The 19,545-nt window shown below is 36.1% G+C and overlaps 2 protein-coding genes and 1 long non-coding RNA gene across 7 annotated transcripts; 1 reads left to right on the top strand and 2 right to left on the bottom strand.

Moving 5' to 3' along the window:
- Nucleotides 1-10: 10 nt before the first annotated feature.
- Nucleotides 11-8,505, top strand: LOC18422422 (transcription factor MYB124). Of its 2 annotated transcripts, XM_020665007.2 has the most exons (13): nucleotides 95-548; nucleotides 776-956; nucleotides 1,550-1,596; nucleotides 1,756-1,812; nucleotides 1,916-1,988; nucleotides 2,645-2,700; nucleotides 2,892-3,044; nucleotides 3,931-4,163; nucleotides 5,249-5,397; nucleotides 6,134-6,276; nucleotides 6,361-6,563; nucleotides 6,644-6,792; nucleotides 7,845-8,505. In XM_020665007.2, exons 2-13 carry the CDS (start codon nucleotides 885-887, stop codon nucleotides 7,974-7,976), a joined length of 1,467 nt encoding a protein of 488 aa, XP_020520666.1. In that variant the 5' UTR covers nucleotides 95-548; nucleotides 776-884; the 3' UTR covers nucleotides 7,977-8,505. The 2 variants fall into 2 exon arrangements, with proteins under 2 accessions (XP_011623133.2, XP_020520666.1); XM_011624831.3 differs by having other exon boundaries at nucleotides 11-956.
- LOC148782631 (uncharacterized) lies at nucleotides 3,586-9,339 on the bottom strand. Of its 4 annotated transcripts, XR_016055047.1 has the most exons (6): nucleotides 9,150-9,339; nucleotides 8,752-8,975; nucleotides 7,438-7,627; nucleotides 7,030-7,086; nucleotides 5,231-5,895; nucleotides 3,586-4,092 (listed from the first exon to the last, which is right to left on the bottom strand). It is a non-coding gene; the product is annotated as an uncharacterized LOC148782631 (long non-coding RNA). The 4 variants fall into 4 exon arrangements; XR_016055046.1 differs by lacking the exon at nucleotides 9,150-9,339 and having other exon boundaries at nucleotides 7,438-7,577; nucleotides 8,752-8,958; XR_016055045.1 differs by lacking the exon at nucleotides 3,586-4,092 and having other exon boundaries at nucleotides 5,457-5,839.
- Nucleotides 9,340-12,681: 3,342 nt separating this feature from the next.
- Nucleotides 12,682-18,928, bottom strand: LOC18422421 (UDP-galactose/UDP-glucose transporter 3). Its single transcript, XM_006827093.4, has 7 exons — nucleotides 18,632-18,928; nucleotides 17,642-17,739; nucleotides 17,396-17,526; nucleotides 16,238-16,268; nucleotides 14,187-14,290; nucleotides 13,764-13,885; nucleotides 12,682-13,340 (listed from the first exon to the last, which is right to left on the bottom strand). The coding sequence occupies exons 1-7, from the start codon at nucleotides 18,733-18,735 to the stop codon at nucleotides 12,935-12,937; spliced, it is 996 nt and encodes a 331-aa protein (XP_006827156.1). The 5' UTR covers nucleotides 18,736-18,928; the 3' UTR covers nucleotides 12,682-12,934.
- Nucleotides 18,929-19,545: the final 617 nt, after the last annotated feature.

The following is a 19,545-nucleotide window of genomic DNA, read 5'->3' as shown; positions in this document are numbered from 1 at the left end:
TGAAAGTTTTAGGTAGGCTCAAATTTGATTGTTTAGAGCCTCGGCTCCATATAAACTTTTCCCTTTAAAAATACGCACCAAACATAATGGAAAAGGAGCTTTGAGCGTTGCTCCTTAGGCTTGCTCCCCATTAATTCCCGTGTGGATTTCAGTGTTCTCTCTCTCTCTCTCTCTCTCAATGTTTATTTTCTCTCTCTTCATTTTTTTGAACTTGTTATCCTACGCGCCCAAATCCCCTTCTCTCTCTCTCTCTCTAAAGTCTAAGCTATCACGTTATAAAGGACTTCTCTCTAAATATCCCGTTATAAAGACCCTTCACTCTCTCTCTAACTCTACTCTTCTCGGATCCCGAGTTTCTTGAGAGAAATTATAATGCGGACGACGCCGTATTTCTTCGGATTCCGACCACTATTGCCTAATATTGGCAATTTTTCACCGAAAATTTGGGATTAAGGCCCAAGAAAGAGTGGCTCAAACGAAATTTTGCTGTATTCAGACCGTATTTCATACAGATCTGCATTTTTTCGAGCTTTTCAGCTCAATTTAAGGTGCCAATTCTCGTCTAAAGCTCCTGATTTTTTCAAATTATACGTATAATATACGGTATAATGGAAAATTCACTGGGGATTACAGTTGAAAAAGAGGTTCTTTTTCGAGTTTGGGTCTGTATATTGATGGAGAATTTGTAGCTATCTCTGCACAGTGAACATCAGGAAAAAGTTGGGTTTGAGTATTTGAGCATGGATGACCTTTGAATGCTTTGTCAATTGATCAGAGAAAAAGGGGTTTGAGAGATTGGGGCCAAGCAAAAAGTGTTACTTTTTTACCCTGCCTGACTGGATTAAAGGAGGGGAGAGAGTTTCAGAGGAGGTGGGTGATTTGAGATGGAGGCCATGAAGAAGCTCCATGAAGTTCCAAAGCAGAGAGATAGACACATTGTTACTTGGACTCCTCAGGTCTCTGAGCTTCTCATTGTGTGCCCATTTGTCTTTTTCCCCTTTGATTTTCCATTTTGGGGTGTTCTGTTTTATCTGGTTTCGAATCTTGTTTGTCAAATTTTATCTGGTTTTCGTCTTGTCTTTCGAATTTTGATGAGGGGGCTTTCAGATGAATCAAAACATTTTAGTTTTTCTTTCTTGGGGTAAATTGTTTAGGTTTATAATCTTTATATTGATGCTTCTCATTGGTTCTAATTTGATAACTGGAGTTGTAAATGAGTGTACTCTTGTTAAAGTTTTTTGCATCATATTATATTGATGTTCCTAATTATAAATTTACAATCAACATTTGGTGAAGATTTCATTTCTGTCAACGGTTTTTGCATGATCGTCTATTGGTTTTCTGTTATGGTACAGATACATAATGAGCATTTTGAAAGACCAATTCTCTCAATGTTTTTCCTTCGATCTTGTATTGACATTTTTTTGAGTTCTGCACATCCAATCAGCATTGTTAAAATTTTACTTCTTTCAATTCTTTTTGCATGATCTTTTATTGATTGATGTTTCTCCTTCTAAAAGTGTATTCACTTTGTGTTATATTGTTACAGGAGGATGATTTATTGCGTGAACAGATCAGGATTAATGGAACAGAGAGGTTAGGAGATAATCCATCGTCACTAGTTTCTTGCTTGCAATTCAAATTTCCTTTTTTTAAGACTAGTTCTTATATTATCAGTTCAAAACTCTGTTTAGTTAAGTGCCCTTTGAACTAAAACTAACCCCTACAAGGTTCTTGCTTTTCTTAAATGTGCAGCTGGACTGCTATTGCCTCCAAGTTCAAGGACAAAACAAGTAGACAATGTAGAAGAAGGTTGATCAAAATTCTCGCATCTTTCTAACATGATCCTCTGGTTTGAACTGCAAAAACAGCGTGAACGATTACTTGGGCTTATAAGTTTTTCTCTTGACTGCAGATGGTACACTTACTTAAACTCTGATTTCAAGAAAGGGGGGTGGTCGGCCGAAGAGGACAAGCTCTTATGTGAGGTATGCTAGTATCCATTTCTGTAATTGTAAGGGAAAGTATTCTATACACTAGTTGTATGTGGCGTATGGTGCCCCATGGGGACATCAACCATCCATTTTTGATGACAGACAGTGGAGATTGAGCAAAGGCTGAATCTATGTCATCAGAAATTCTGAGTTAGTATCCTATTTTTTATTTTATTTTATTTTATTTGGGTAAGAGAGCTAATATCCACTATCCATTGGTGGAAGTGGATGGTGGATGTCCCCATGGTGTGCAATATACTGCATACCACAGGTGCATGTTATGCGCTTCCCACTCTGTTGTGTTTTCTTCTAGTTATTGTAGACTTTTATTGCAGACTTTTGAAATCCTGAAAACATTTGAAAACTCTTATAATGGTTGACTCATGCTCCACTACCCCTCAATAGCCAAGGTTTTGAAGCCTGGCCATTTCTGGGAAGGCCTCATGCTGAGACAACCTAAAACAGTTAAAAATTGTAAAAACTGGAAATATATTAATCATGTCCATTGAGAACTTGACATTTGAAAGCTCACTTATTATGGTATACTCCTGCAAAGGATATAACTATTGAAATCAGAGACTGATTTTTATTTGTATATTTGCTTTGTGGTCTTTACTTGCCAATAAACTGACAAGAAAGTCCAAATGCAGGCACAAAAGATATTTGGAAACAGGTGGACTGAAATTGCCAAGGTGGTATCAGGCAGGTAACTTCTTCATTGCCCATTAAAACATTTTACAGCCTACATCTCCATGTGAGGATCACACTTAAGCAAAACTACCTTTTAGAAGCAAGCTTTTAGTCATCTCTTGAAGCTTCAATGTTTTGTGCTTGCAACTCCATTTGGTCAGGCAGTGACAAGAAACCTCCTCTAACTTGGATTCTTTTATCGTACAGGACGGATAATGCAGTGAAAAACAGGTTCACTACTCTCTGCAAGAAAAAAGCAAAACGAGAGGCCCAATCGAAGGAAAACACCAGCAACTGCTTAAATGAAAACAACAAAAGAATTATCCTCCCAAATGATACATCACCCTTTAAGAGGATCAGGTATAAGCAACAACTGACACCACCACACTTCAATCTGGTTTTGAAATTCCAACAAAAAAAATTCGATAAATGGGACTGATGTATAGGCCAACCAGATAAAGACACAGATGTTGACATGGTGAATACAACTTGGCAATTAATGGGTGAATACAACTTGGCAAATAATGAGAAAGACTTGCATACTATATGGCCAAATCAGCCATAAACTGGTGGTTTATAATATAGACTACAAGGGGACAACCACCATCCATTTCCAGTGAGGAACAGTGGAGATTAACTGTCCATGGATGAATAACTGTCATTGGGAAGTAATGGAAGGTGGATATCCTCATGGGGCATATAATATATACACCTGGTTTATGGCATATTTGTCTAATAATACCATTGCTAAACTTTTTTGTAATTTTGAGCTTAATATGAGGGATTCAAGGGTTCAAAGTTTGAAGGTTGCCCTCATGCAAACCCAGCTAAACTACCTAAAAATAAAGGAAAATAAAGGAAGAAAAGTAAATATTTAGAAAACAAAGAAAATGGAAGAATATGAACAATGGCCCAAAGGCACCAATCAATATTACATATACCTTTATACGCCTGTACACATGTTTTATGTGGTTCCCATAGGTTTGGGACCCTGAAAATTTACTGACTAAGATACCTCGGATATAATAGTATGAGAACCATGGACCTTCTTCAATCAATGCTCAGACCAAAACAGCCATCTGGGAATCACACATATGGGGATTGATATACATCATGGATCACATATGTGCATGAAAAATCACTCATAATTATCTAATACATTGGAGCTTATCGAGGTATCACAATTATCTAATACATCAGAGCAACTTCCTCAGATGTTCTAAGCATGTGGTGCAATGTGGTTCAGGACCCATATATCAGGATTCGAAGAAATAAGGACAAGAAGCGTCATGGATATAGTGAAAACTAACATTCATGATGTAAATACTAGAAAGAAAGGGAGGTCTCGCGGAGATTTGGGTTCGATAAGTCAGCAAGTCAGATCTCCTCTTGCAGCTCTGGTACCCAACTACAACAGCATAGTAGACCTATCAACTGAGTGTCTCAACAATGATGAATCCAAATTAGCAACAAAAGATGGTAAATGGATCACCATTCTTTTTGCCCCAAAATTGAGTTGTACTTATTATTTTCATAGTATGCAGTTTCTCTCAGTAATTATGTCTCTTTTGATGATTTGTTTAGCTCTCATTTTATTATAGTCCTGCATGTGCAGAGAGAGTTATCGACATTACTGTGATGTTTAGTTTTTTGCAATTTATGATGTTTCAATAATATCATAAGAGATATTTACCCAAAAAAATAATATTATAAAGCATGGACAGGGGAACCATTGTTGAATATTGGGAAATTTATGTTCATGTCCTCCTAATGTTCTCGTTATTTAAAAAATCCCCCTAAAATGTTGTATATTACACTAGTACCTTTCTTTTTCAACTTTTTATTTTTTTTTCAAAATGCCCCATTTCAAACTTTAGATCTGAAGTCATAAATTATGTGATGACTTCTGATTTTGAAGGTCCGAAGCAAAGTTTCTTAAATTATAACCTTGGACCTTAAAGATCCAAGGTCATCCCTTGAGAATCCAAGAATTGTATCAGTCGGCTTCAAACCATCAACGTCCAAAGGCAAAGCCTTAAAAAACAATGGAAGTCTTCCTAGAATAACTACCAAAGCCAATATTTTTTTTCTCTTTTTTGAAGTCTTTGGCTTTTGGACCTTAAAGGGGCAAAGCCAAGACTTGTATCTCAAATATAAATCTTGGCTTTGGACCTTCAAGGTTTGACACCAAGAGATGACTTTGGATCTTAAAGGTTTGAAGTTATTATTAAAAAAAGTTTACTTCAGATCTGTAAGATCCAAAGTCATCACATAAGTTATGATTTTCAACCCAGAAGCTCAGAAAGAAATTGAGAAAAGGGGTATTAACTTTAAATACAACATTTGGGTGGGGGGGGAGGGGGGGGGGGGGGGGGGGGGGGGGGGGGGGGTTCATTTGATAACATAAAATTAGGGGGATATGAGTGTTTATTTCCCTTGAATATTTCTTCATCATAGACAAGAACTATGGCACCGAGAATCAAATTTATATGCAATCATATATAAATGGTTTGACTTCGAACATGTATATAGTCACTTACTCTTACCCTTTAATCCAAATGCAGGATCGGGTGATAAAAAGGTCCAAGAAACATTCCTTGCTAAGAATGACCCAAGGATCACTGCTTTGTTGCAGCAAGCAGAACTGCTAAGCTCTCTTGCCCTGAAAGTTAACACACAAGGATCCAATCAAAGTTTTGAGAATGCATGGAAGGTGAGCAAATGCAAATATCGTAAAGCATTTCTGATCCATGTTCTCAGTTTGGTCTCACATTAAGGCCATAACCACATACTAAGGGCGCATTTCATTTCTAGCCAAATTGAGGCCAAATTGTAACTTGGACCAAATTACAAATCTGGCCAATTACAATGTGACCCTGTAGGTCTGTTAGATTTTGAAATTGCAATTGATTTTTCGACCCCCAATTGTCATCTGTGGAAAAACCACTAGGAGTGGTTTTTGCATCAATTGTCTCTCTCTTTACCAAAACCCCACCACCATTGCCACCCATATCGCCACCAACACCAGTGCACTGCCACGACCACCACCGCACTGCCATAACCACCACGATCCAGCCACAACCACCACCATTCCACTGCTGCCACCACCAACACCACCACTCCACCACTACCACCTCCGTTGCACATGGCCACACCTAACCATTGCACCGCACAATAAAAAATTGCAATTCAAATTGGGACAATCACACACCTGTAAGCAGGAAATGAAAATTCACCAAAATATGATTTGGTCAAATATAAATTGAGAAAAAAAAAAAAAAAAAAACTCCTTGGATCTAATTTGACAATCAAATGGACCCTAAGCTGCTCACTTTACATTAGAAACAATAATATTTACTAAAAGAACTTAATTTCAAAAAATATTCTTTAATTTGAATAAACATTTTTCTTAAATTTGTACCTCATATTTAATGTTCTGTGAACTACAGGAACTCCAGGAGTTCTTAGCTCAGAGTGGAGATTCAGATATTTTGAGACACAAAGTTGCCGGTCTTGATCCACTATTTGAAGACTTCAAAAACTTGATTACAGATTTGAAAAGCAGTCAAACAGGGAGCCCTTTTCCATTGAGGTAATAAGCCAATTATTATTCAAGAAGCTATAGTAATTTGACAGCCCAAGATGGTGACAAAATATGGTCGGTTTCATTGCATAGGCAATCTGAATTGTATGAGGACCTATCAGCAAATTCTGGAGACAGTGCCATCTCAAATCCCCAGTCTAATGCAGAAATAACCAAAATAGATCAAAGACAAACAGAAGAATGCGTAGCCTTTAACAAGGAAGAAAACACAGATGATTGCATTGGGGAGAAAAATGAAGAAGAGATTCAAGGAATTGAAGATGGTTATTCTACAGGCATGACCCCCCTCTTTTTTTATGGTTTTGTCTGGCTTTGTTGGGATTGGCATTGGATTGAGTCTTGGTTTTTGATGCAGAGGGGCTATTATCATCTTGCATCCAGCCAAATGAAGATGGAAAGTTCTCGTGTTTCTCAGTGAATGTGGAGTTCTCATCTCCTCTTCGAATGATCCCATTTTTTCGGTCATTCGCTGATGGTATTCCGAGTCCACAGTTTTCAGACAGTGTAAGAAGCATTTGCTAAATGTTCCCTCAGTTTATTCTGTTGTTTGATGTTTAAGTCACACATGCACACGCACAATATGCAGAGAGAGAGAGAGAGAGAGAGAGAGAGAGAGAGAGAGGGAGAGGGAGAGGGAGAGGGAGAGGGAGAGGGAGAGGGAGAGGGAGAGGGAGAGAGAGAGAGAGAGAGAGAGAGAGAGAGAGAGAGAGAGAGAGAGGGAGGTGCAGGAATTTTTCTTACCTGCAGATATGCATATCACTTGTTGGGCAGAAGAGAACCCTGGAAAGACCAATATTCCTGTACCTCATACATCCAAATTAGTTGGTTTGTGTAATGTATAAACTCCTACACTACAATATTTGGAACGTATATTTATCTTTCAGTTGTTCGAAAAGATGACGATAGTTGACTGTGGTTTGCAAGAAGCACTGGCCACTGGACATGATAAGAAAACAGTGGCATGTTTCTTGTTAAAACTAAAGATTCTCACTATTGAGGAAACACAGTTGTTAACATATTTCATATTTCAAAAAACATAGGCTCTCTTGGTTCCCCTGAATCTCTTGAGATTTCTAAGTTGAGTGCATTGTATGAGGTGAAACATATTTCATATTTAAAAAAAGAAAAAAAAGAAAAGAAAACACGTACCTTTACTGTTTCCCTGCATTTCTCCTTTCAAGCTTTGCCGAACTTATCCCCATTGACACTCTACATTTCTCCTTTCAAGCTTTGTCTAACTTATCACCATTGACACTCTCTTCTATCACATGCAATGGGTTCCATCAGTTCTGCCAGTTCCATTCAGCAGTAGCTTAGTTAAACACTAGATTCCATTGATCTGTGTGTATGTATGTAGGTGTAGAAAAAAAAAGAATTATCATGAATAATGGTAAGAAAGTAGAAAAAGAAATGCACATATACAAAACACATTCCAAGTAGGAAAAGAAATGCACATAATACAATACACATTCCAATACACACACACACACACACACTTTCTCTCTCTCTCTCTTTCTCTCTCTCTTTCTCTAACATGGTGTCTGTCCATTCTTCAGGAGAGGCAATTCCTATTAAGTACATTCGGTCTGGCGACCCCATCGCCAATCCAGAAAACTACCTCCATTCCGACCTCTTCTAACAAGACATCCCCACCATCTTGCAGGAGGGCACTTACTCATGCCCTTTGATTTCAGCCTCCTTTATCCCTCTTCAAAAACACACAGGGGGTCTACTCACCATTCTTTCTTATCTTATGAATGTGTGTTCTTTTATCGTCTTTTTGTGATAAATGGTCAGGTCTTTATCAGTTTTATATGTACAGAAACTGAAGAATTACATAATGTGTCCGTGAGTGTAAGTATAGTCGGCACTGAGAGAAAAAGAGAGAAGTAGTCAGAAAGAAAAACAGAGAAAAAAACAAAAAAAAGGAAAGAAGAAAAGAGTAAGATTAGGATTGACCAGTTGAAGTGGATTGGTGGATTGGTATTTGTTTTTTTGGTGTGCAGGGCAAATAAGCCTTTTGAGTGTGTATACATGTCTGCTTTCTGCAGGCACAGAAGAGAAGAAGGGTTTTCTTCTTATTTATTTTTGGTTATCATGTGTAGCTCCCACAGAAGAAGAAAAAGGTTTTCTTCTTCTTATTTTTTGGTTATCATGTGTAGCTCCCCCTATGTTCAGGATTGGAAAGAAATGAAATTGGTTGGTTTTGCGTGCAAACTGCTTGCTCTCTCTCTCTCTCTCTCTCTCTCTCTTTAAGCAGGAGAGTTAAGGCTGATTCTATGCTTTTACTGTGCTTTTTCCAGTCTCCCTCTCTCTATATTAGAAATGCATTTGGTACGTGCTGCCTGAATTCTACTGTTTCCTATTGAAAAATTGACATGCTTTTACAGGACAGTACAGAAAGAATTTCATGAACACATCAAAAATGAGAAACACAGCAATAGGGGAAAGATGTTCACTTACTGGAAAGTCTGCAACTCTGATGAACCAGCATCTCTCTTTCTCTCTCTCTAAATTCTGAGATTGGGGTATGGGGTAATAGAGGATGGAGTTTGTTTGAGGAGGGCTAATGTAAAAAGTCAGTGAAGTTTGTGACTTCATTATTATTACCGTAAGCTTTTCGGTGAAAAAGGGAGAGCATGTTGAGATTGAGTGGAGGGAAGGGTCCTCAAAATAAAGCTTGGGCCCTTGAGTTATGATTATAAGAAAAAGCCACATGGTCAGGAAAACTGCAGAAATTGCCAAAATAAAAGCTGGGTAAGACTCATATATAATAAGGTTAATAGTTTGGATTTTGGAAGAGTTTGGATAGAGATCTCACAAACAGCTGTTAAGATGTTCAAGATGTTAAAGCAGCTGACCTTAGTTCGATAGAGAAAAATATAGGCATTGACCTCCGCTTCTAAGAAAACTTTTTAGAGGGAGAAGGTGACCAAAAGAATCCTCTTGACCAATTTGAAAGCATCTGGCGCCCTGGTTTCCTCCAAGAGAGAGAGAGAGAGAGAGAGAGAGAGAGAGAGAGGACATGAATGAATGATGATGTCCCAATATAGAAAGAGAGGGGGGGGGGGGGGGACAATAATGAATGATGATGCACTCCAATAATATGAACTTATTAAACATAGTAACAATTTCAAAAGAAGAAGAAGAAGATATTAACTTATTAAAGAAGAAGATATTAACTTATTAGAGAGGCATCTACTCGATGTAAAATACTTTTTTTTGGTGGGACTAAATTGTTTGCATTTATTAAAAAATTGACTTAGATTACGAGTAAATGTTTTTTGTTTTTTGGGTGGTACTAAAATGTTGGCATTTATTAAAAAGTTGACTTAGCAAAGGATTAAATGTTAAAAACGATTGTTGCATGGTTCATGGGGACAATTGAATTTATACTCTCACTACTTGGTTTAGAATTGTGTAGAACTGAGGCGCTTGATTAATCAAAGTCTCACCTAAGCCTGATGAGATGCGTATGTGAGTACGTTTATCCAATCTTTGAAAATCCGAATCGGTGAGGTCAACCAACCATCCGAGAAACAGGTCCAGGTCGACGAATTGACGATCGTGATCGGTGAATGGATCTGCCATCCATCCAGGAGAGTTGGCAATATAAATAAATAAAACAATAGAGAAAATAAAAAATTTTGTACATCAGTGAACAGGGTTGTCCTTGGCAAGAACGGTCTCATTCTTGATATATTGAGGGGAGGAAAAAGTTTATATAAAGATGCTACCTTATAATGTAGAACTACGGGTGCTTCTAAAAAATCTATCGAAAAAGCTAGTTTTAATGTTGAAAATTGATTGATCATCTCGAGATGTATGACTATGAAAAATAAAAAGATTTTAAGTCTAAAAAATAGTGCATTTTACGATATATTATCTACACTGTCCATTTTCAAGATTTTCATATGTTTACAGATCTACTTGATTTTAACTATTTTTGAAATTTTAAATTTTATAATTAGATATACAAGTAGATTTTGAGAAAATCCTTAAAAACCTTTTACATCAAAATTATATGCACCTTATCTCTACACCAACGAATGCATCCGTATGCAAACTACACCCTTAGTCAAAAAATAGGTCGATGATTCCAATCCACATGAGCATTTTTTAAAATATTATTTTGATCACGTCACCAAGTTAGAATATCCCTGTCTTGCGAGACAGACGATTTAATTTTAAAAGAAATGTATCTTCTAAAGTTGCCAAGGGCCGCCTGAATCAACCGTGTAGCTCTAGAGACGGGAGATTTCCGAATCTTGCGACACTTTTTTTTTTGAAATTTCTATTTGGAAGTCTCCGTGTGGATGTGCAGTGTTTTTCAAATTCCAGATCCGTTAGATGTGCAACATTTCATAATTTCGAATTCCAAACAAAAGAGACAATATGGATTCACAATAATTTCTTCCAAAATTAATTTTCCCCAAATGTTTTAAGGTGCAGCACTAAATTTACCAAAATCTTTTAACATTAAACAAAATTTGGACAATTATTATTTTATTATTGAGGAACATTTAAAACGAGGAAAATTAAAACCCGGCATACTTAAACACAATCAAAGACACTTCTCCCCACCTTTTATCTTTTATTTTATGATAGGAAAAAGTTTATATAAAATTACAGCCTTAAATTGTAAAATTAAAGTGCACCTCAAAAATCAACCAAAAAAGATTGTTGTCGATGAAATAATCAACAAAAAAAAAAAAAGATTATTTTGACATTGGAAAACCTTCTAATTGATCATTTAAAAAAAAAAACAAAGATTTGGAATCCCAAAAATATTGCACATTGCAACACATTATTCAAACAGTCCATTTTCAAGATTTTCATATGTTTATAGATCTACATGATCTAAACAATCTTTGAAGTTCAAAATTTATAATTAGATAACAAAATAGACTCTCAAACTATCTTAAAACCATTTTATACCAAATTTACATCCAATAATAAAATTTAAAATTTGGACGTACACCTTACTTTGATAGTTTAGGGTTGCACCCTAATAATGCAAACCACACCCTTAGTTTATACTAAAACTGTTAACTGTGATATAAAGAAATCACAACCACACCTAATTGTCAACCTAATTGTCAGATTTAAAATCTGTGGCTGAGTCTGAGAATGATTTTACCAGTCTTTGTCTAGGAATCAACATACCTCCAACCGCCCCTTATTTTAAATAATATATGTAGCACGGCCTTAGAAACTTAAGCAAAAATATATTACTATGCATTCTTTTTTTTTGAAAGGGAAAATTTTATATAAGGTTGCAACCTTGAAAGGAAAAATTTTATATAAGGTTGCAACCTTAAAATGTAGAATCACATATCCATCTCAAAAATTTATCGGAAATGTTGTTTTAATGTTAAAAAAACCCTCTAATCAATCATCTCGACATCGAGATCTATGAATATGAAAGAAAAAAAGTTTTGAATATCCAAAATAGTGCATCTTACAACATATTATCTAGACCGTCCATTTTCAAGATTTTCATATTATTTATAGATCCACTTGATTTTAACCATTTTTTGAATTTAAAATATTTTAATTAGGTATGAAAATAGATTTTAAGATAATACTTTTACACTGCACATCCACACGGAGATGCTCCTTAATTGGATGCTCCTTAATTGGAATTCAAGATTATATAAAATTTCAAGATGCTCCTTAATTGGATTGTTTAAGGTTGCAACCTTATAAAAACTACACCCTTTTTTAAATCAACTGCTACATGCTTACAGCTAGATCACTGAACAGTACACCAGCTCCACCTTTAAGAGAGGTCGAGAAGGATTCTTTTTTTTTGAAAGGGAAAATTTTATATAAGGTTGCAACCTTGAAAGGAAAAATTTTATATAAGGTTGCAACCTTAAAATGTAGAATCACATATCCATCTCAAAAATTTATCGGAAAGTTGTTTTAATGTTAAAAAAACCCTCTAATCAATCATCTCGACATCGAGATCTATTAACATGAAAGAAAAAAAGTTTTGAATGTCCAAAATAGTGCATCTTGCAACATATTATCTAGACCGTCCATTTTCAAGATTTTCATATTATTTACAGATCTACTTGATTTTAACCATTTTTTGAATTTAAAATTTTTTAATTAGGTATGAAAATAGATTTTAAGATAATACTAATAATGTTTTACAACAAAATTATATAAAATTTCAAGATGCTCCTTAATTGGATTCTTTAAGGTTGCAACCTTATAAAAACTACACCCTTTTTTAAATCAACTGCTATATGCTTACAGCTAGATCACTGAACAGTACACCAGCTCCACTTTTAAGAGAGGTCGAGAAGGATCAGCAACTAAAATAAAGCAAAAGAAAGAAAAGGTGAATCAAATACCATTCTTTCCCCTCAGATCTTCCCTTACTAAAATTAGAACTGCTGAATTCAATTCTATTAGCCTCAGTAAAAATAATATACCTCTACATTTCAATCACTAAATTCTATACTCTTTTATCTCCCAATTCTGGAATTAGCCTCGGTAAAAATAATATTCCTCTACATTTCATTCACTAAATTCTACACCCATCTCCCCATTCTGGAAGAGATGAAAGGATATGGAAACTATAAGAGAATTCCCCCCAACTAAAAGCAAAAACAAAAATGAAAAGGGAGAATCCTCACAAGGCCTTCTTCTTCTTCTTCATCTTTAGCTTCTTCCACTTGAGATATATTTGGTAAGACAGGCCTGAAAAGACCATGAATACGCAACCCCATTGCTTGATAGAGAGAGGGTTGCCGCTTACGAGAGAAGAAACCACTATGCTCACAAACTTTCTAGTAGTAGTTATAGTGGTGTTGGCCAAAGAGCCAAATCTGCTTATTGTTAAGAAGATGAAGTTTTGGCCTACAGCTCCACAAAGGCAGTACATTAAAATATCCCAAGCTGCCTCGGGATGCTCCCTGCAAAATGCAATGGCCTCGAAGCCAATGTTACGAGACAAAACAAACATGTAGAGTATGTTATAGATGCTTCCCCATAAATTCATACCCAGCATTATGTCCCATGCGCTTGTTTTCAGGTACCTGTTTGGATAGACAGAGGCACTGCTTCGTCAAATAATGAAGGAAGATGAGGAGGATAGCATAAAAATCGTGTGCACGGTAGTACCATGCACAAGTATGGCATCTGTAGTCTATTCCCAAGATGGACGGTGAAGATGAAGCATAGTTCTGAGGTGAATGTCATTAGAAATTCGAACTGTGGTTCATCTGCACCATACAAGTTGAGAACAGGCATGCATGGTATGCTTCCTAAAACAGTATGAAAAGCACCCAAGTTTTCTTTCGAAGAAATATCGTGAATTTATCACGACATATATTCCAAGGTTCATGGACTAACCAAAAATAAATGCCAAAAAAACAAAGAGAAGGAAGAAGAACAAAAAAGACAAAGAGAAAAAGAGAAAAGGGGGAAAGCTCCTATGCAGAAATAACAGCTATCATTACCTTGCTGATATGTTATCTTGGGTGGCATTTGTAAATCCATCTAAAGCGAGGTTGAGGAAACACAAACCATAGCCAAGAGGGGCATTTGGGTGTGCAAGTTTGCTAATGGTCTTTGAGCTGGGCTGTGCACAATAGAAACACCAAGTTAAAGGGAGAAAAACAAATGCAACTTTCTAGCACTAGAAAATTATAATTCATGCCTCCACTGTTTATGGATAAATGCTCGGTGATTCAAGCAAAGAAGCTTGTTTACTTCTTTTCAAGTAGGAAATTAACGATGACTCGCTCAATACAACGTGAAAAAAGAAAAAGAAGATAAATATTTGACCTGGTCTGAAGATAGAGCAAAGATGACCAAGAGTAAGAAATATACATTGCACCCAAAAGAGAAACACATTTTTTTTAAAAAAAAATTCAAATTACCTTCATTAGTGCAAATGCCGATACACCACCAGCAACAAGGAAAGTGCACACGTACTCTGGAATGGTGTATTTAATACCATAAACAAGAGTTCCCATCAGCATCACTACAGCCAAGAAGATGAAGAGAATGGTTAGACATGTGGGTTACTCATCTAGAATTCAGTCTCTCCAGAAAGAATACTCCAATTATCAATGTTTCAAAAACTGCCAGGTGGCACAATGTCGAAGATCCCATTTTAGGTCCAGAGTTTGTATAAAAATGCATATTCATATATTTTTATAATCCAAACAAAAAACAAATTTTGTATAAAAATGCATATTCATACATTTTGATAATCCAAACAAAAACCATATTTTGTATAAAAAATACATTTTCATACATTTTTATAATCCAAACAAAAAATACCAAAAATACCACACTAGATGGGTGTTTTTGTACCTAGGCAGGTGCAGTCCCTAGGCACCTTATCTATATAAATAGTTAAAGATTATTAAATTAACATTACAAAATATGGTAATTTGTATTCCAAACAAAATGAACCTGAAATCTCTTAGAATCTCTCGGGCTTCCCTGTGAAGACCATCAAGGGGTTATTTCGAAACAAAGACGGAGTCATCCTGCTCCCTTTTTCCCTTCCTATTAGGTTTTCTGACTCCAAACCACAGAAGCCCAAGCACTCCAAGAATTCCTAAGGAGTTTTGATCCATCTTGGGGCCATACTCTTATCGTCAACAGTGATTCCAAGAGTGTGCTGGCTTGGGCCTTGAGTAGGACACCGTGGTCTTGGAGATTGATGATGTTTTTTATAAGATACTCCAACTTAGCAATCCAACTCAAATTTGAGGAGTCACACTTGGAGAGGAGCCGATTCTGAGGCCGACTACCTTGCTAAGGAAGGGGCCTCCTTATTGGGAAGTAAACCTGAGCACAATGCCGGGAAGTGCCTTAGCACCTTTTTGAGCATGCACTTTCCCCTTCACTCCTATTTTTGTTTCATCTTGGCTTAGCATCTCATTTTTTATAGCTTGGATATTCCTTTTTGTATAGGGCACCCATCTGTGGGTTGCCTCTTTAAATTTCACTCCCCTCTTTGTAATTTTTCACTACTTAAATACAATGTTAACACACTAAAAAAAAAAATATAATTTGTAAAAGTACACCATTCACAGTATCTAAACAGTTATTCTGAAAAATAGGCCATGTTCATTTTCTATCATTAAGTATATAACACATTTTGAACAAGAAAATCTTAAACAACAAATGTGAATCCATCATATCTTAACATGTTGTATCAAGTGATACTTGCCTAATCAAGAGGTGAAACACATTTCAAGTTCACTTGGGAAAGAAATTCCTCACAAATTTGTATGCTTCTAAGGAACATTAAGAATTGTTGTATAGAAAATATGCAAAAGACTCAAATAAAAGCTATGCAAATGTCGGTAAGATACGTAAGAAACATTTCTCGAAGCCAGCAAACTGGACTACTAAAAAGAGATGGGAGGGAAATGTGCGTAAAAGACCATCGGTAAAAACTTCAATGGGCAGGATGCCTGGTTTAATAGAAAATGACCATACACTTGCTTTTGTTAGACCAACATTTCCAACTGGTATTAGAATCAGTGTGGATATATAATGTTTCCCAGACAACAATTTAATGTTTAACACTTGGGCAATTCCACTGAAACTAGTGAAATGCAGTAAATGAAGTGCTTAATACTCACTGTTATGTTTGTTCCTCATATAGTCATTTTTGTGAAAGTAAAAATGCATATCATGTCAATTCCGTATTTTGATAGTTTCCCATGCGTAGCGAAGTAGTTCATCAATGGAATGAGTCAAGAAACAACAGTTTACTTAATATTTCTCACCAAATGGAAACCTTGGTTGCAGCTACTTATTTAAAAATCCACCTCAGGCTCTAGAAATATAAACCATCTGTGTGAACTGGATATGTTTTGTAATATAGCATAGAAAAACAATATTACATAATAACCACATATGTACATATATGTTGTTATTGAGAAAAACGGTCAATTTAAAAGCTTACCTGGAATCATCTTTGAGGATTTTGCCAAAACCTGTACATAAACAAATCTCATTTGTTAGACCCGCTTTTACTTCTTTGTGAAATCCATCATGCATTCATGGTAACACTACGAACAAAACAGCCATATGTGAATGAACGAACAGGTTATCCTTAATCACAGTGCTCAAATCCAGGTAAAATACTAAATTGTGACAGGTCATCAAATTACCATATCTATGTTCCGTTCTGCAGAGGTAAAATACTAAATTGGATACAGAAGTCATCTGCAAAATGTGGTATTTCCGTGTTTCCTTTGTTAAGCACATTTTTCTATGAGCCCACTCATTCTTTTGAATTGCCATTGGTAATACGAGGCCACTCAAGTATTATGCTGTGTACTCTGTTCGGTGCTTTTAGATTCTCTTACAGCAGACAGGCATTCGTTTAGTTAGTTTCTCAGAATGAGTTTCGAATGATAAATACTTAAACCCATCGTAAGGGTTAGGCATAGGGATGATGAGATTGAAACACGTCCTGATCTTGATATGTACTTGTAACTCTTCCTCGTGCTCCATGCCCATGTTTGCCTATTTCAAAGCTTAAGGGCCCAGTGTCTAGCTAAGTCAATCATCATTCTTCTGAACGAGTTTGCATTTATGGGAATGGGAGTGTCATTTATTATTGGGAACTGTTCAACGTCCTTTAAAAAAGTAATGTAGTAGTACACTACTGGTAATCATTCTGCTGAACGAGTTTGCATTATGGGAATGGGAGTGTCATTTATTATCAGGACTTGTTCAACAGTCTATAAACAAAGTCATGTAGTAGTACACAAGTGGTAATCTACAAGTTCAAATCCTATCACTGGATACCAAAAAAAAAAAAAAAAAAAGAACACGAAGCAATGCACCAGTATGCGTCCTGCTTAACAAGGGCTCCACCCAACCTAAAACACCTCAAGAGAGGTAGAAGTTTGGAATAGAATTTTTCATTCAATTTTCACAAAATCATTCAATTTCATAAGCCTAAGAATTCAATTTCTGAAGATCCAAGGCATCATTTTATCATTTTAACAGTTATTGCCCCTATCCAACATGATAATGCAAATCATTCAAATTAGCTACCTCTATGCTGCCATGTTTATATTGCAATCGACAAATTTAACAACTTTGAACTTGCCTGGGCTGGATAACTGATGTATTTCAATGCTTCAATACCCATTGCTGGACCAATAGTATTTGTGATACCTGCACTCCAATAAGTCCACCATGGAGCTCCACCACCTCGACTTCCAGACCAAAGCCTTATCACTATCAGAAATAGCGGCGAACAACATCAAAGAAAGCTTAAGTCAATTCATTTCAAAACCAGTATTAAAGAAAATCCCATTGCCATCAGATTATAAATCAAAATCTCAAAGCTTACTTATCAATGACCAGAAAAAGCAAACAGCACTTTGAGCGAGATTGAGAAATGCAAGGTGTTCAAACCGTTTCCCATCAGGACCAAATCGCTTGGTAGACCTACAAACAAACCATTCATAAATCAAATGAATACCATACTTTGTCATATTCAACCATCTTAAATGCCTCATCACGTTTAAAATCTTCGTAACTATACACAATAGAAACAAAAGAAGGAAATAAAGGGAGAACTTTCAGAACCTATTACAAGTATTGAGAAACGTAATTAAGAAAGAAGTACATGAATCAATATCCACATGTAAAAATGGAAGAATAAAAAGTATAAAACAGTTGGGACTTTGCTTCTAAGTTCAGAAAAGCATTAATTTTTATAGTATAAATACATAAGAATGCATTACAGAAACTTAAAAGCACACCAGGAATAACAAAAGAATAAAAAAAATTACAATTTCAAGCCATTATAAATCAAATTTGACATTGAAGGGGAAAAAAACTTAGGGTAAAAGATGTAAAAACTGAAATTCTCTTTAATTGCATACGAATTGATCCAGTAGTCCATCAAATCCATGAGACAAACCCTTAAAAATTTAAGACATTCACAAGTATTTTTGCTAGCATGATTAAGTGCAAAAGAATAAATAATTCCAGCAGATAATGGTGAATAGAAGGAATAGAAAGCCTAAATTCCATTTCAAATGCAACAAAATATTTTTATTTGTCGGTACAATGGCCAGCGAGGTAATCTCAAACACAGAGATATTTGTAATTGCGAACCAAAATTCAAAGGAACAAATTTGCAAAAAATAAAAAACTTCACATTAAAAACAAATGAGGATTGTAGAATCAAACACAATGACATTCGCCAAAGGTATGGCTAGATTGATCACAATTCCATCCACATTAATCAAATAGAAAAGAAAATAATGGCGAGTAAGGATGCCACTGCGCCATTAAGGATGCCACTGAGAGAGAGAAGGAGAGAGAAACTCACAAGGTCTCTTGGAGAACACCTTGAGTGATATAAGCGGACCAGATACCAGCGATGCAGAAGACCAAAACCAGGACTCGACCGAGTCCAGGCCCTCGGCCTTCCATTGCCCCAAAAGATCGCCGGAAAATCTTAGATCCGGCTCTTAACACGCCAGAAAATTTCTCCTTTTCAGAGAGAAGCCAGGAAATTGACGGTCAAACGCCTCCCTTCACAAATAAACACCGAAAAATTGCCCAGAAAATGTCTCCCTTGGCACAGACACCGGAGAATGCCTCGCTCTATACAGAACCGCAGGGAATTCGCCGGAAAATGCTTCAATGTGAAGACAGAGGCGCCGGGAAGAATTTACGGGAAATTTCGTGAAGTATAAATAACGGTAAAGAGATCGCTCTATATAGGGAGGAAAAGAGACCGGATCACTGCGTAGGAATTTAGTACGTGGCATGATCGCATTGGTTATAAGGCAGAAGAAATGTTTGTGATTGGTTGCCTCCACGCGTAGCAAAGGAGCTTATTAATTTGGACACTTACATTGCGGACATTTTAAATGTTAGAGAAGCGACGACACGTGAGAAGATTTGAGATGGACGGTCAGGATGAATTTTAGCGCATCTGACGGTTTCTTCATAGGAGAGAGGCCTCTCCAGTGTGGTTTTTTTTTTTTTGTTTTTCTCGAGTTATGTTAGTAAGTTCTTGAAAGCCAGCTTATCATGTTTTTTATTTTTTATTTTTATTTTTTTCATAAATTTAAGCTCACCTCTCTTGAATTAACGTTATTATACACTTCTTAAATTTTATTTTTCACTTTTATACGCTTCTTTTCTATTTTGATTTTTTTTTACAAAAGGTTACCACTTTATTGATTTAATCAAATATACAAATGTGCATTTATATGTATTATATACAAAAAGGAT

Source organism: Amborella trichopoda, chromosome 4 (assembly GCF_054954075.1).
Source record: "Amborella trichopoda isolate Santa Cruz 75 chromosome 4, AtrichopodaSantaCruz75HAP2 v2.0, whole genome shotgun sequence".
Classification (NCBI taxonomy): Eukaryota; Viridiplantae; Streptophyta; class Magnoliopsida; order Amborellales; family Amborellaceae; genus Amborella; species Amborella trichopoda.
The sequence above is the reverse complement of the archived record's forward strand: the minus strand, read 5'-3'. Positions and strand labels throughout refer to the sequence as shown.

Coding starts and splice junctions, on each gene's coding strand:
- LOC18422422 (XM_011624831.3), top strand. CDS start 885: ATGGAGGCCATGAAGAAGCTCCATGAAGTTCCAAAGCAGAGAGATAGA. Junction 4,164..5,248: donor CAAATTAGCAACAAAAGATG/GTAAATGGATCA, acceptor ATCCAAATGCAG/GATCGGGTGATAAAAAGGTC. Junction 6,277..6,360: donor GGGAGCCCTTTTCCATTGAG/GTAATAAGCCAA, acceptor TTCATTGCATAG/GCAATCTGAATTGTATGAGG.
- LOC18422421 (XM_006827093.4), bottom strand. CDS start 18,735: ATGGAAGGCCGAGGGCCTGGACTCGGTCGAGTCCTGGTTTTGGTCTTC. Junction 17,740..18,631: donor GGTGTTCTCCAAGAGACCTT/GTGAGTTTCTCT, acceptor GTTTGTTTGTAG/GTCTACCAAGCGATTTGGTC. Junction 16,269..17,395: donor ACATCAGTTATCCAGCCCAG/GCAAGTTCAAAG, acceptor GTTTATGTACAG/GTTTTGGCAAAATCCTCAAA.